The sequence below is a fragment of the Leishmania donovani genome, chromosome 30, assembly GCF_000227135.1.
Source record: "Leishmania donovani BPK282A1 complete genome, chromosome 30".
Lineage (NCBI taxonomy): Eukaryota > Euglenozoa > Kinetoplastea > Trypanosomatida > Trypanosomatidae > Leishmania > Leishmania donovani.
Window position 1 is genome coordinate 410,603 of NC_018257.1, and position 15,434 is coordinate 426,036.

Genomic DNA, 15,434 nt, shown 5'->3' on the forward strand with positions numbered 1-15,434 from the left:
GCAATGGCTAAGCGGAAAGAAGCATAGCAGCTGCCAGGAGGCGCTCTTCTTCTGCACAACATGCGGTCCGCCAGCGGTGCAGGAGTCCATAAAGGGCTCCTCCGGTAGCGGAAGCAGCAGCGGCGCGAACCGGCGCAGCACCTATACCGCCAAGAGCTGCACCCCAGAGAAAAAGAGCTCATCCGCCAAGTCGACCTTTGGCAGCACGCTGAAAAAGCTCTTTACGTCGTCCAAGAGCAGCTCGAAAGCGGACCTGAGCACCATTTCGTCAAAGCAGCACTCTAGTTGCCACATACGCGAGCCCAGCACCCACATCATGTCGGCAGAGGAGGAGGAGCTCCCGATCACACCGCGGACGGATAAGGAGCTGTACCTGTGCGTGACCTGCGGCTCGTGCTACTGCCGCGATCACGCTTGCGACCACCACTACAGCCGTCAGCAGCGCAGCACCGTGGCGGGCGGCGACGACTCCGAAGCGCCGCACAAGGGTTACCCATACCACTCCTTCTTTATCGGCGTCCCCAGCTTCGTGAGCACCCACCCTTCCCACATACTACAGGAGACGTCGTGGGGACTGCTTTTCCCCACCGTGACGGTGCGCGAGATCGAGGAGGGCACTATCGACCTGTCGAAGCCGCTCCCCTTCTACGAGCACTTCGAGGAGATCTGCGACGGCGGCGCTGCCTGCGAGACGAGTGCCTTCCACCCGAACAGTAGCATGACCTCCAACAGTTACAGCTTCAGCCGCGGCAAGAACACACTCGGCTTTTCTTCCAGCGGGATGCACACACGCATTCACAGCGCGTACAGCAGCAGTGGACACCTCGACGGGTCACTGCGGCTCCACTCAAAGTCGAACAGTTACATGGATAAAAGGGAAGACCGTCTCCCGGCGCGCCGATCTGCCCTGCTTTCCCCCGTCGGGGCCCACAGCAGCCTCTCTCTGCCAGAGTTTCACTCCTCGCCGCCTGAGAACTGGTCATATCTCATGTTCTGCGCCAGATGCGCCGATCGGCAGGCGGTGCGACTGAATGGCAAGCAGTGCGACAACGACATCTCGCGTCATGTCCACCTGCGCCGGCTGGGACAGCTCACGGCTCTGCTCGCGTACTTTCTGCTTCGTGGTGTGCGCCTCGAAGTGCCTGTTCAATTTTTGGAGTACTCCGCGAAGAAGCATGTGCAGCAGGTGGAGCGGCAACGCAGCCAGCAGCGTGCACACAGGTTGGCTGAGATGCAGCGTGTCGGCCGCGCCTCGGAGCTCGTCGGAGGTCTCGAAGTGATGGGAACGACGGGCGCGAGGCATACAAGAACCACCGGCGGTGGTGTGCGCATGTCGCCGACAGGCCCGAACGTAGCGGGTGACTTTAGCCTGCTGTCACGCACAGAGACAGACCACGTCATCACCCGTGCGGCAATCTGCGGCTTCGCCAATGAGAGCTATTTCTGCTATATGAACTCGGTGCTGCAGTGCCTGCTGCGGTGCCGCATCTTTGCGAACCCACTTCTGCACCTCGATCCGTCCAAGAGCCCTGGAAAACTCACGGCATCCGTGTCGCGTCTGCTGCACCACCTGGCACACCAGACGTATCAGGACGTGCTCAACGGTGCCGTCTTCGCGTTCGTGCGCTCGCTGCGGACGCAGATTTGCAATATCAACGTGCTCTTCGAAGAGGATGAGCAGCAGGATGCCCAAGAGTTTCTCATCACGCTGCTCAACGGCATCGAGGATGAGTTCGACAAAGGAAAGAGCGAAGAGGAGAAGAAGGCGTCGCGCCGTGTCAGCTTCGAGGGCGCGCTTCTCTCCGAGGTGACCTGCTCCCAATGCAAGCACTGCGTCCCGCGCAACGAAATGTTCATGTCCCTTTCCATCCCCATCGAGAAGAGCATCGAGGACGGTATTGCATCGCTCTTCGCGCCGACCACGCTGCGCGGCAAGGACCGCTACGCATGCGAGGGCTGCTTCAAGAAGCTGTCGCAGAAAGAGCAGCAGGGGCACAACGCCCTCGCCGCAGTCCAGGCCGAGGCAGAGAGGAGGGCCAAGTTAGATGGGAAGAAGCTCACTCAAGCGCAGATAGAGGAGCGCGTGTATGCCAATGCGCTCTACAGCGAGGCCGAGGTACGCACGTCGCTCTCCCACCTCGGCGGCAGCCTTGCGGTGCATCTCCTGCGCTTCCACTACGACCCGACGGCGCAGGACTTCATCAAGGTGCTCACACCGGTGCGCATCTCGCTCACCCTTGACCTCACCCCGTACGTCAGCCGCGAGGTAGTGGAGGCCTACAACCGTATGGAGAAGATCTATCTCTTGCAGCGCCGCTTCCCGACTGCGTCAGAGAAACTGATTAGCAAGTACCTACGCCACGCCAAGGATGATGTCAAACTGGCCACGCAGAAGATGTTAGATGACGGTCATGGGATAGCCGAGGCGGTGCACTCACGGCAGAGTAGCAGCACTGCCGTCAGCCGCACCCACACTGGGGTGGGAGCAGACAACGCGGTTGGCGATGACGCGTCTGAGGATGTGGCTGGCGTCGGCAGCGTCTTTGGCGACGCCTCTGGTTGCACCTCCGGCTGCACCTCCTCCTTGGCTGCGACGCCGCTCAACAACCCCAACGGGGATCGGGGTACCTTTGCCAAGACGGTGGCCAAGTCTTGGGCAAACACCAACGGAGGCGCTGGCAAGGCTACACCGTCTGATCCCGCTGCTGCGATTTGCGCCATTACGAGCGACGAATTCGATCCGTTTGGCGAGCGCACCCCTCCGAAGCCATCGTTGGTGCGCCAGCTGGTGGGTATCGTTGCGCATCGAGGCTCGCTGCACGGGGGCCACTACATCGCCTATGTGCGCCACCTCACTCGCCCACATGTATGGTTCCGCTGCGACGACGAGGACATCGACGTGGTGGAGGAGAAGCACGTGCTCGATCACGAGGCTGAGGTGTACCTCGCCTTCTACGAGTAGGCACGTGGGCTGTCAAGTGCCTAGTGTTCACATCAAGTCAGGGCATGAGTGGCCCTGCTTGCTGGGGAACGGTGAGGCGCACAAACGCGTCCGAAGCTAACCACGCGTCGGTCTGCGGCACGTAAACGTCTCTCTCCCCTTCTCCCCCTCCCTCTCTCACTCCCTCGCTGCTTCGCACGGCGTATCTATTTTTGCGTGCGCTTGGTTTTGTTTGTGTGCGTATCTCGCGGTGCTTTCGTTTTGTTTCCCGTACTTATTTTTGCCCCTCTCTCCGCCTATGTCTCTCTCTGTCTGTGTGCACCGGCGGGCCCTCAGCTGCCGCCTCGGGCCTCTTTTCTTTTTGTTTTGCCTCCGCCCCTTTTCTCTCTCTCGTTCTCCTTCTCAGGCGTTCTAGAGTCTTCTGCCGTCCCTTCTGTTTCTTCCTCCCATGTGGTGCCGGGATGGGGTGGGGGCGGCGGCGGTGGTGATGGTGGTAGTGTTGGTGGTTGATCGCATGTGAGATGAAGGGGCGAACAGAGACTTGGTTCGCATGGCATGGAAAGCGCGCTGGCAGCAAGGGCTCCTTCTCGCCGGCATTGCACCAGTTGCCACCCCCTCCGTTGATACGCATACAGTACATGTGTGTATGCACTCGGTCCCGTGCTGATGCGCCCGCCGCTTGCCAAACGTTTGCTTGCGTGAATGTGTGCCTGTTCGTTGGTGTCGGTATGCTTTGTTTTCTGTTCAGCCGTGCTTGCTGTTATCTCTTTCACGCCCCATTCTGTTTTTTTTTTTTGTGTTGTTGTTCGTGCGTGGTCGTGCCGAGCCGCGAAACTCATGAAGCAAGGCGCAGGCAGAGCGGAAAGAGGGAGGTGCGAAGGGAGGCGTCGCAAGGAGTAGAGATGACCGCTGCGCGCGTGTGTGTATGGGTGGGTGGCGGGAGAGTGTGTCTCACTCACGCAGACGCCAACGACGGCTTCGCTCCCGCGGCGTACTTACCTTTGCTTTATTTTCCTCTACGCTCTCCTCCGCCTTTTTGCTTTTCTTTTCCATTCGCTCTCTGCGGAAGACCGTGGCCGCGCAGAGGAAGCAAGCAGGGCACCTCGCACACCCTTCACCCTGGGGTGTGCCGTGGCGCGTTTGCCTCCTTTTTCTTTCCGTACACGGCGGATGCGGATCTGAGCCGCCATGGCGCCCTCCCCCCTCTCCATCGGGCTCGCCCGAAGGCATGCATATCCCTATCGTTGCTTGCGCGTGCACTGCAGCATCATCTCTCACGTCCCTTTGCCTGCTTCCCACGCTTTGGCTTTCTGCGCGTCTCCCGCCCCGTCAACGGAGCACGGGGCCTCCTCCCCACCGAGAGAGGAAAGCGCTCGCTGCCGTGCGCGTCTTTGTGTCGCTGCTGCATCACTTCACGGCTCTCTCCTCGAGGACGATCACTTCTACACCGAAACGTGAAAGGCACAACAGGAGAATAACAAGAGAAAAAGGAAAAAAAAAACGGTGCTGCCCATGAGCGCCCACACCCGCCAAATGGAAAACCCCACGGGGGTGGTGCACCGCTTCATGCAGGACCATCAGCGTGTATGCGTGTGGCTTGTGCACGATCCGCAGATGCGGCTGGAGGGCAACCTGCTCGGCTACGACGAGTTCATGAACGTCGTGCTGGGTGATACGACCGAGACGAATCTTCGAAATAACAAGAGCTACCGTCTGGGCAAGATATTGCTGCGTAGCGACAACGTCGGCGTGATCTACCCCATCGGTGCTTAGAGTTGAGGCAGCGCTCGGTAGCAGTGACCTCTTCACAGAGTGGAGGGGCTTCGTCTCGTATCTCCATGCGTGAAGCACGCCGATGCCCTGTTGGTAGTCATGGAGGAGGACATGTGTTGTTGTGTTGTCGTTTTGGTAGTGGTGCGCACTCGCGTGTGTGCGCGTGAATGACGGAGGTGTTTTGTGTGCATGTCTGCGCTGGAGTGCCATCGGAGTGGGCGAGCACGAGGAGGGACGAGGTGCAGGGTGGCCGTGGGGCCGTGGGTGGATGCTGCGTGAAATCCTTCAGCTCGCTTTCTCTTTTTGTTGCCCTTCCCTCCGTGCCCCGCGTTCTTCTGTAACCGTTGCCCCTCTTGCGCGTCTCCCACTTCGCGTGATTTAGCAAGGAAAACAGAACAGCGAACGAAAATGCAAATCAGCCGAAGCAAAGGCGGCCTGGCGTTTGTATTTTATTTCGAGGGGACGGTGCGTGTGTGTGTGTGGGCGGTGGTGGTGATGGCAGACGCGGGGCGTCTGCATCTGCCTGCGCTGTCTTGCGACTCCTTCCTCCCGCTCCCCTCATATATATATGTATATATATATCGGACCTTGCAGAGCCGTGATTCAGCGACGCGCGGGTGACCATTGGCCGCATCTGGGGACAGTGCGACTGCTACGCTGGAAGGCTGTGCGGTGCTTCGATGTTACGCGCCGACCATCGCTCTGCCGGGGCGTGGCATCGAAGTTTAATATCAGCTTCTACCGCGCTCCACTTCCATCGCCCATCCATCTCCTCTTTTTTTTTTTCGTCGCCGCTTGCTCTGTGCTCTTGGCATGTCTAGTGTTGCTGTATGCGCGCTGTGTTGCCCAAGCACGAGTCACAGTACGTTTGCCTACGCACTCGTCTCTCTCCTTCCTTTTGGTGCACGTGCGCGCACATACCCACTAGAGTGTTCGTGCGTCAGCGATGGGCGTCGGCTTGTCTACAGTGCGGCACGCGGGCACCGCCATTCTCGTGCCCACAGCTAGTGCAGCATCGGCAGCAGTATTGCCACTCTCGTCGGAGGAGCGGGTGGCGGCACTGCCAGTAACGACGACGCGGCCTGCTGCTGCCGATGCAGCCGCCGCCGCTCCAGCTCCGCCCACCGCTGAGCACACATCAAACCCTCGGCAGCGCCTCACAGACACTCAAGCGGCGCATGCAGCGGTGTCTTTGCGACATGCAGCGCCAAAGCCTGATCGGCGCTTCCCTCCCTACCCCGAGGAGACCTCGGCGTTGGCCACCCCCCCGCCAGCGGCAGTCTTGACCGCGGCCCCGGTCGTGGCGGAGGCGGCCGTCAAGAGGCACCGCAAGGAGAGCGGCGCCACGAAGCCCCTGCACCCGGCGCAGGCGTCGTTGCTCACGCGGGCGGAGGAGGGACAGCGCGATGCAACTGGTGATGCTATCATCGCTGTCGATCGCCTTCGTCGCAGGTGTTGCCCGGACGCCGGCGTCGGCGCTAACCGCAACATGAACTGTAATGAGGATGCCACGCTTCTCGTAAGGTCACCGGACGAGGGGCGACGGAGCGGCACGTCCCTGCAGACCGAGGGTGGTCTCTACGGAGAGAAGGGGCAGAGGCAGTTCGCTGCGTCTGCTAAATCGTCTCCATCGCCGGCCTCACCGGAGGCGGAGGAGGTGGCGACAACGGCGTGCGCATCGGTGAAAGCCGCGGCTCACGCAGATGCTCCGGGTGGCCCTGCTGCTCCTCTGCTGAGCAGCACCTTCACGGCCTACCGCCCCGTGGCTCGATCTGCCTCTCCTGGGCCGGCGCTTGGGCAGTACGAAGGGCTTCCGCTCACGTCGGTGCAGCAGGTGCTGGAGTCCAAGCACAAGGTGTACCGTATCTGCCTCACCGGTGGTCCGTGCGCTGGCAAGTCCACCATGCTCTCGGCCATCCAGGCAAAGATCCCGCAGCGCACCGGCTTCCGCGTCATGTGCGTGCCGGAGGCCGCAACGCTGCTAGTCACCGGGGGGATGCAGTGGGATGGCGACCTCACCGTGCCGCAGCAGCTCGGGCTCCTTCGCACGCAGCTTGCCTTGGAGGACCAGTTCTACGCACTCGCCGTGGCGTCCAATGTACCGACCGTCATCGTTTCTGACCGTGGCACGATGGACGGCCGCGCGTTCTGCACTGATGAGCAGTTCCAGGAGATCCTGCGCGGCGTCGGTAGCACCATCGACGTTCTGCGCGACCGCTACGACGCCGTCATTCACATGGTCACCGCCGCGGATGGAGCGGAGGAGTTCTACAACCTGGACAACCCGGCACGGTACGAGGACCTCGACGGCGCCCGCGCCTCCGATCTTCGCCTGCAGAGGATGTACGTTGGCCACCCGATGTTCCGCCTGCTCGACAATTCGACCACCTTCGAGGACAAAATTGAGCGAGGGCTCCAGGTGGTCAGCCAGGTGGTGCACAAGGAGCAGTGCGCGCCGGCGTTGCCCACTTACTACTTAGTGCGCCGCTGCCCAGTTGAGCTTCCGGTGGCGAGCGCCACATACACGACGCACACGACTGTACTGAGCAACAGCCAGATCAGCGACATACGACTCCTCGTGAAGCGCGAGATGGCGGATGGGTCGACGATGCACTTCTTCAAGAGCGTTCGCGACGCTCCGTCGACTGTGCTGTCCTCACGTGCGCCACCCCGCGCGACCTCGCACGCCAGCAGCGGCGCCTCGTTCCGCAGCAGTGTAAACGCCCCGACGGTCAGCACAGCGTCGCCGACGCAGCAGCGCATCGAGAGCGCCCAACGCATCAGCAGCCGCGAGTACGCGAGCTTGTGCAAGCACCGCGATAGCACCCGCGCCGAGGTGGTGATGAGGGCAACGCACTTCATCTTCGAGGGTGCGAACTACGAGCTGACGACAATGATAGCCCCAAGCTGGGCAGCAGGACGCCAGACGCTGACAGTGGAGAGCTGCACAGTGTCGACGGCGAAGCAGGAGCAGGTGCATCCGCACGGCTCGCGTCAGGCTGCTCCACCGGCGGCGGCGCTGCGCCTCCCACCGTTTTTAGAGGTGGATCGCGAGGTACCGGTGGAGAGCCTGACGACCACCTTTCTCATTTCGCACAAGGAGACGGGCCCTCTCTACACATCGCTGGCTTTTGCGCCTGTCTTCTCCCGTGCGGTGTTGACCGCCCTTGGTGCGCATGCCGACACGGAGAACATCCTGAGCAGCACGGTGAGTACCCCTCGCGGCACGCCGGCGCTGCGCACGGAGAAGGGCACGCTTCACATTCCCCCCGCTCTCGCAGAGACGAGGGAGGACAGTGGGTTGCCCGCAAAAGCACCCGTCTTGGGAGAGGGCAACCAGCGAGTAGAGAACGCAGAAAACTCGGTGTTCATGGCCGCACCACCGCCACTGCCGCTGCCTGCACGTCGTGGGCTTGCTCCGCTCGACGTCAATGCACTCGCTATCTCCGCACCAGCGATGAAATCCGCCACGTCCAAGGCAGAGGGCACGCATCACGTGGAGCTGGCGTCTTCACCGCTGCACCTCGATGAATCAACGAGCGTTCGCAAGCAACACAACGTTGACACCCCGTCGAGCTTCTCCCTAGCCGGAGAGGAGGGTGGCACTGCCAAAGTGACCACGGCAGCACCGGCCGGGGAGCGTCTGCAGCCGGAGAGGCTGATGGCGCGAGACCCCGAGTCCGTCTTGCCTCCCATTGGGACGAAAAAGTCGACTCCTGTGGCCTGCCTGCGCAGCTGAGCGAGGCGAGGAGGCCGCCGCAGAGCCGTGGGCAAAAGGCAAGTAGCGGTGCTGCTCCCTTCCCGTTCCGTGGAGGGACGAGGCCCAGCACACACTCGCGCAGCAAGTAGATCATGCGACGGTGGAGGCAACACCCATTTTGAGAACGTAAAGGGGTGGACGACGCAAAAGGGAGGAGGCAGAGGCGTCTCGTGCGGCGCCGTCTCTGCCTCCTCTGCCTCCCTCTGCCTTGCTGACGCGTCTTTTGGAACCGATCTGCATCGGTTTGTTCGCTCTGTATTTCTTGTAGACTGTTTTCTCTTCACCTTAGATGCACACACACACACACACATATATATATATATATATATATACATATTTGACGCTGAAGGTCTGGTGTGTGTGCCACCAGTGATTATCGTGTGTTGTTTTCTCGTCTTACCCCTCCCCGTTTCGTGTTCTTGTCTTCCCGTTGAACCTTCATGCCCTCTCTCGCACCGCCCCACCGCCCCACCTGCACGTACATGGCACCAGCTGTTTTGCATTCTACTACTCTCTCTGTGTATGTGTTTTTCTATCTCACTCGCCTCCTCGCCTGTCTGATCCCGTCTTCCTCAGTGATATGTACCACATAAACACACAAACACACACACACCACACAGAACGGCATCGACGAGGTGGAAGAGGGAGAACGTGAGGAGACTGTCGGTAAAGAATGTGCCTAGGGAGCTGCAGAAGTACACGTGTGTGCGGGCGAGGCGTGCCGCGAATAGCTCGCCCGCATACTTCGATTGCTTCTCCTCTCACTCTTTCTCTCGCTCTTCTTCACTCCCGCCCTTCCCCGCCTCGTTTTTTTTTTTTGACTTGGCTTGGCTTTTATGTGTGTGTGTGACCGCCGTGAACACAGCAGGGTTGTGTCTCCTCCTCTCACGGGACCTTACGCGCATACCTTTCATGCATGCACGCGCTGCTGCTCTGCGCACCCCTCCGTCTCCAGGCTCTGCCAGGTAGCCCCAACAGACACTGCGGCTTCCGTGCCAGTCGAGCCGAAGCCGCCGCAACAGCAGCACTGAGGCAGGCCAGATGCACACAGGACAAGCTAGGCTGGTGAGCTGCGCTCTGTTGCTCCTCGCAACTCTCTCCCTCCGTGTCTCTGCTTGCACTTGGTAGAGACCACCTCCGTCCCACTCTAGCCCCCTCTCTCCCTCTTTCTCCCGCTTTTCTTTCTGCCTCTTTCTCACTCTCACTCGTACGCGTGCTGGAACAGAAGTAGATTTGCCCGCGAGTTTCCCCTCTTTCTGCCCCCCCCCCTTTCCATCCCTGATTGGCGTCCCTTCCTCCCTCACACACACACTCACACACAGATATATATATATATATATAATCACGCACTCGATAAAAGACATACGTGCCCTCCTTGCACCCCGTCTCACCGTCTGTTGGTAGCCGTACCGAGGGGTGCTCTCACTCAGTTGCGGTCGAGGTGGTTCGCGCCATACGCGCAGCACCTAAAGAGCGGACTTCCAGAGCACGAATAGCGTTGTCTGTGGGTACCACTACTTCCCCCCCCTCTCGCTCTCGCTCGTCTCAGAGGCGAGGTGCTTCGCTCTTATCACACCATCTGCCCGTCTAAGGTTGTCGAGAGAGGCCTCTGGTGCGGTCTTCCCTCCCCCCTGCCCGCTGTGTCTGAGTCGGAGGACATATCCGAGCTGAGTGGAAGGGTGGAGGGCAAGTTGGTGGCTGGCCACTCGGCACGTGCAGCAGAGATTGGCACGCAGATCCCTTTCCGCAGTGAAGCAGAGGCAAGCAAACGCGCGCGCACGCATACGGTGGCGCATACATCGCCCTCGCTCTCCAGCTCAAATCACCCTTGCTTTCTTCGCTGGGCGTATCTGTTCGTGCTGCCTTTCCAGCTGCTGCTGTCTCTGCGTTTGGAGATCGAACGACGCTTCATTCACGCCTTAGGCAGCGCAGCAATCATTCTCTTCGCTGCTTGTCAGGGTTGCAGGTAGGGAGAAGGTACGAAAAGAAAACAACGCTGAACGGTCACTCACAGACAGTCGTTCAGTGTGGAGGCTACAGCGAAGAACTCAGCCACAAGAGCGAAGGGAAAAGCGTGTATTATCGTCATGAGTGAAGGGGGCAATCGAAATCAAGGTGGGGGAGGCAGCAGCGGCAACCGTAGCGCTGCTGGTGCCTTTAGCCCATACAGCGAGGAAGTACCAGTGGAATGCCTCATCTGTGCTGACCCGTGCCGCGCGCTGTGCGTGTTCCCATGCGGGCACTACACATGCTACAGCTGTGGCCTCCGCATTCACAGCTTGAACAGGGGTAGCTGCCCGGTTTGCCGTAAGGAGGCGACACAGATGCCGATCATTACGCAGCAGGTGAGTCGCGAGGAGGAGCAGTTCTCGGCCAAGGAGATGGAGAGTATGCGGCGGGTCGTCACGACGAATCGCCACCTGCGCTGCGTCATCGACTCGCCGCAGCTTGCGTACGAGGTGGCAAAGCTGTACGAGTACACGTGCCCCATCGAGAGCTGCTGGTGCCAGGGGTACCAAGATCCGTTTCTCGAAATGAACATGCTGAAGGATCATTTGTGGGTTGATCATGAGCTTGTGTATTGCGACGTGTGCCTCCAACACAGGCCCGCCTTCTTGTGCGAGCAGGTGGCCTACTCTATCACCGCACTGCAGTACCACATGGAGGGGCGGTGCCGGCACGACCGGTCGTCGTTTACAGGCCACCCACCGTGCCGCTTCTGCAAGCGTGCCAATCGCTTCTACGATGGCGAGTCACTGCTAAAGCACATGCAGCAGCAGCACTACACGTGTGATGTGTGCAATCGAGGTCAATTTACCTTCACTTTTTACGCCAGCCGGCAGAAGCTTGATCAGCACTTTCAGACGTGCCACAAGATATGCGACCATCCCGACTGCGCATCGCATGATTTGATGATGCGTGTGTTTGGCAACGAGATTGATCTGATGGTGCATAAACAGCGCGTCCATGGCGTAAAGGCAAAGGTGACGTTCTCGCCTGCCATGTTCGGCGAGGCATCCGGCTCCTCAGTGGGCAACGGCCCGACCGGCTCCGTGCCGGCGACGGCGTCGAACGCAAACGTGATCCAGATTACGTTCGACCATGTGTTCCGCGTGGAGACGGTGGAGATGATGCCGACCAAGGAGAACAATCACCGTGGTGGTCGCCGTGGAGGCGGTGGTGGTGACCGCGGCGTAGATAGGGTACACGCCCCGGAGGAGAACGGTATCCCGTTGTACTACTTAGGCAGCGGCGCCTTTCCGGTCCTCACCCGCTCTGTCGCGAGCGACGCCGGCGCAGCGTCCTCCTCGGCCCGTGCGGGTGGGGCGCGGAGTAGCAACAGGAGCAGCGCTCCCTCCTCCTCTGCCTTCGCCGTCGCTGAGGATATGAGCAACTACAACGTCAAGAACAAACTCCCGGCAGATAAGAAGCAGCTTGAGCAGCGGCTGAACGACATGCTGAGCAAACACGTGAAATCGCCGGTCACCTACGCACACTTCCGCAGCTACACTCGTGACTTCATCGAATCAGCGATGCTGACCTCTGAGTACTACGACGTGCTGGCGAAGGAGTGCTTCCCTGACCCGCAGGTGTTCCATGAAGTATTCCCGTTGATCGTGGCAACCGTGCCAGTAGCGGCGAAGCAGGCAGCCTTGCAGGAGGTGTATAAGATGCGCATGGCCCCCGAGACGCAGCGCCTTGCCCGCGCCCGCGAGGAGGACGCGCGGAAAGAGGCGGAGGCGAAGGCGGCTGCGGCGCGTGCGGAGGAGATGCAGAGCTGCAAAGCTGGAAAGAGCACCGGCAGCAATAACGGCGCCAACAACAGTACACCTGCTGGCGCGCCGTCTCCCTTTGCCCGCAAGAACGCCAAAGGCAAGGGAGCCAAGCAGAATGCATGGCTGACGACGGACACGCGGTCCAAGTTTGGCTGCAGCAGCTCCGCGCCGGCCCAACACCAGGACCCCTCTGCCAGCGCCCCCGCCACTGCTCCAACGTCGTCGGCGCCGCCGGCAGCGGCGTCCCTGAAGCCGCAGTCCAACAACCGCCCGCGCGGGTGGGGGCCTGTGGCGACCGCCTCATCAGGCACGTTTGTCACCACGCCGGCTGCCGTCTCGGCGCCGGTGTCTAGCCCACCGCATGTAGGGCCTGGACTGGTCATCAATGAAGAGACGTTCCCGTCCTTGCCGAACAACGGTATTCGCCGTGAGCCCATCGGCAAGGCGCAGCGACCAAAGGCAAACGCGTGGTTTAAACGGTAAGAGAGGGCGACCCACCTCCTCCAGAGTCGCTCCGGCCACTCCGCACGCGCCGCATTAACAGTCCACCTAAGCTTTTTGTTCTCCCGCATGTCGGTTCTCCGCCATACAACGCGACTCAAGCTCTGCTCTAAACCCACCAGGCCCTGCCACAGGCCCCCCATCCGCGTCGTGCGAAGCAGCGCGAGAGACACGCCCGGTACACCAAATGCGCCGACTCAGTCACCTGAGACGACCGCCCCCTGCCCCAAACTCTGCCCGCCCACACGCGGCCTTTCAGGTCGCTCCGCCGCAGCACCGTCCAGGGCCCCACCGCCGGCATCAGCAGCGATGAGCCGCTCTGTCCTCCCCATGGCGTACGGGTGCCTGATTCAGCCTCCACCAGAGGCGGCTCGGCATTGGGCAGGGGCATAGGGGAGCTGCTCGGCGTCGCCCCGCAATGGTGGGTCGTGCGGGACCCTGACGATGCGACGCACTGAGCGGTGTGTGGCACCCGTCATCAGGGACTACATGCGCTCTCACGAGACGGCAAGGGAGAGTCTCTTTGGGTGAACAGGACCAGAGCAAGCGAGAGAGCCATTTGTCTCTAGCTGCTATAGCCTTGCCCCGCACTGCGCTGCTCAGCTTTCAACGCGCCCTGGTGCGTTCCGCTGTAGCGATTACAGTGCCATGAAAGTGTCGCATCGCTGCCCCTTCTGCCCCCCCCCTCTACGTGAAAGGCCCCTCCTTCTGTCGACTTCTTCGATGTCAAGACATATATATATATATATTTCATCCGAGGGGCCTCTGAGGGGCGCTTGTATGCGTGCGGCGCTGAGTTAGCCGTGGTCTGCTTGCCCGTGTAACCCCCGCTGCGTGTGTGCCTGTATGTGTGCATGTATCTGCGTGGTCTGGTGGGAGCTCGTCGTTAGCGGTGTGTGTGTGTGTGTGCGTGCGATTGTCGCTGTCCCTCCGTGTCTCTTGTTTTTGAAGAAATCGCAAACGACCGCTCTCTCTCCCGGCGACTGTGTTCGCATGTCCGCCTGTGCGCATGCGTGTGCGGGGGCCGCTGCCTTCGACAGCAGCGACTGAGGCGCGGCTGTGGGGATGATGAAGGTGCAGCCACACCGCAAAAAAAAAAGAACGCAAAACAAAATACGCGCATCAGTGTCGAGACGCAGCGGGCGTCCACGCTCCTCATCGCACATGCAATGAGGGCGAAAAGCAAGAGTGTTAGCGAGAAAAAAAATGAAAAGAGGAGGAGATGCTTGCTGCTACGGTTCCGCAGCGTTCGTTCGCACTGCTGTTGCTGCTGCCGCTTTCACTTCGCGTACCTGCAACCCCGCTCACTCTCTCGTCTATTCTCAATGTTCCCTTTTCTGCTGTGCAGGAAGCACCGCCTCAGTTTTTTCGTTTGCTCTCTGTATCTTCGCTTTCTCTTCGAAGAGGTTGCTTGTCCCGACACACATACACACACACACACACACACGCACACACGCACACAGAGTTAGGCACAAGCGTACACCAGAGAGGGCGACCGGCGACGGAAGATACCAAGAAAATGTCGGTGCGCATGGATGCCTCGCTCTACAGCGACGTTGTTCGCATTGAGCGTGGCGACTACCTACGCTTTCACTGCGAGCAGCTCTCCGCGGACGGCCGTGACACTCAGCGGTACTTCTTCGGCTGCTACTACCCTCGTTGGCATGGGTTCTACCTGGAGGAGGTGCGCTCCATCATTGGCAATATGGGTTACTGTGAGCTCAAGCACTTCCCGGCCTACCCGTTCGATGTGTACCTCAAGCCTGCCGACCTCACGGCAGCGGCCGATTCGGCGCAAACCTACGACGCGGACAGCGCGAACGTGACAACGTACATCACAGACGACTTTCAGGTGAACAACATCCTCGTACTGGGGCCACCGCAGAACCAGCGCGACGATGCCGTGAAGCGGTTCAAGATCGTCTCTGTGGATGTGAGCCACCTCAAGACCAAGACGCTCTCTCTCGCCCCCGTGGCAAACCTCAACAGTAGTTCCATTCAAAACCCCAACACGATGCTATCCACGTTGCGCGCACCTGGCAGAGAGCGGGTGCCGGTTCAGCTGGAGAGCCCAGTTTTGGACATTTTGACACAGTTGCGTGATGCCTACATCGATCACGCCGGTGGCGGCATTCCAGAGATTGGCATCAAGGCGATGGGCCGGCCGTTCCGCAAGGTGAGTGACGACGGCCGGCGATGGATGACACGCGACGGCGTGCGCCAGCTTGTCCGTGGCTCCCGCGCGTTTGGCGCGCATGCCGGCTGCTTAACCGACACTCGCAACGCCCTTCAAACGATTGAGGCGGTGGCAGACACCATCTTTAGCGCATTTCCGCACGAGGAGGCCACACACCCCGTCGCCCCAGGCGAGGAGGCGTGCGAGGAGCGGATCGACTACGACGTTTTCATGGACTACGTCCGCGGCCATATGAACTCAATCCGCAAGAAGGCCGTGCTTGAGGTATTCCAGCGGCTGGACTACGACTCGGACGGCAACATCACCATCAAGGACATTCAAGCTACTTTCAACGCGCAAGAGCACCCCGTTGTTGTCAGCGACGCCATCTTCACAGCGGAGAAGCTGCTGAAGGGCTTCCTCGCCATCTGGGATGAGAACCAGCGCCATTTTGGACTCGTGCCGTACACCGAGTTCATGGACTACTACAACGGCCTCAGTGCTGTC

At 60.3% G+C, this 15,434-nt stretch overlaps 4 protein-coding genes across 4 annotated transcripts; all 4 read left to right on the forward strand.

Moving 5' to 3' along the window:
- Window positions 1–4,453: 4,453 nt before the first annotated feature.
- Window positions 4,454–4,714, forward strand: LDBPK_301270 (small nuclear ribonucleoprotein polypeptide e, putative; the record flags this gene model as incomplete). Its single annotated transcript, XM_003862792.1, has 1 exon — window positions 4,454–4,714. One exon carries the CDS (start codon window positions 4,454–4,456, stop codon window positions 4,712–4,714), a length of 261 nt encoding a protein of 86 aa, XP_003862840.1.
- Window positions 4,715–5,660: 946 nt separating this feature from the next.
- LDBPK_301280 (hypothetical protein, unknown function) lies at window positions 5,661–8,453 on the forward strand (the record flags this gene model as incomplete). Its single annotated transcript, XM_003862793.1, has 1 exon — window positions 5,661–8,453. One exon carries the CDS (start codon window positions 5,661–5,663, stop codon window positions 8,451–8,453), a length of 2,793 nt encoding a protein of 930 aa, XP_003862841.1.
- A 2,108-nt stretch (window positions 8,454–10,561) lies between these two features.
- Window positions 10,562–12,733, forward strand: LDBPK_301290 (hypothetical protein, conserved; the record flags this gene model as incomplete). Its single annotated transcript, XM_003862794.1, has 1 exon — window positions 10,562–12,733. One exon carries the CDS (start codon window positions 10,562–10,564, stop codon window positions 12,731–12,733), a length of 2,172 nt encoding a protein of 723 aa, XP_003862842.1.
- Window positions 12,734–13,920: 1,187 nt separating this feature from the next.
- Window positions 13,921–14,220, forward strand: LDBPK_301300 (calcium-binding protein, putative; the record flags this gene model as incomplete). Its single annotated transcript, XM_003862795.1, has 1 exon — window positions 13,921–14,220. The coding sequence occupies one exon, from the start codon at window positions 13,921–13,923 to the stop codon at window positions 14,218–14,220; it is 300 nt and encodes a 99-aa protein (XP_003862843.1).
- Window positions 14,221–15,434: the final 1,214 nt, after the last annotated feature.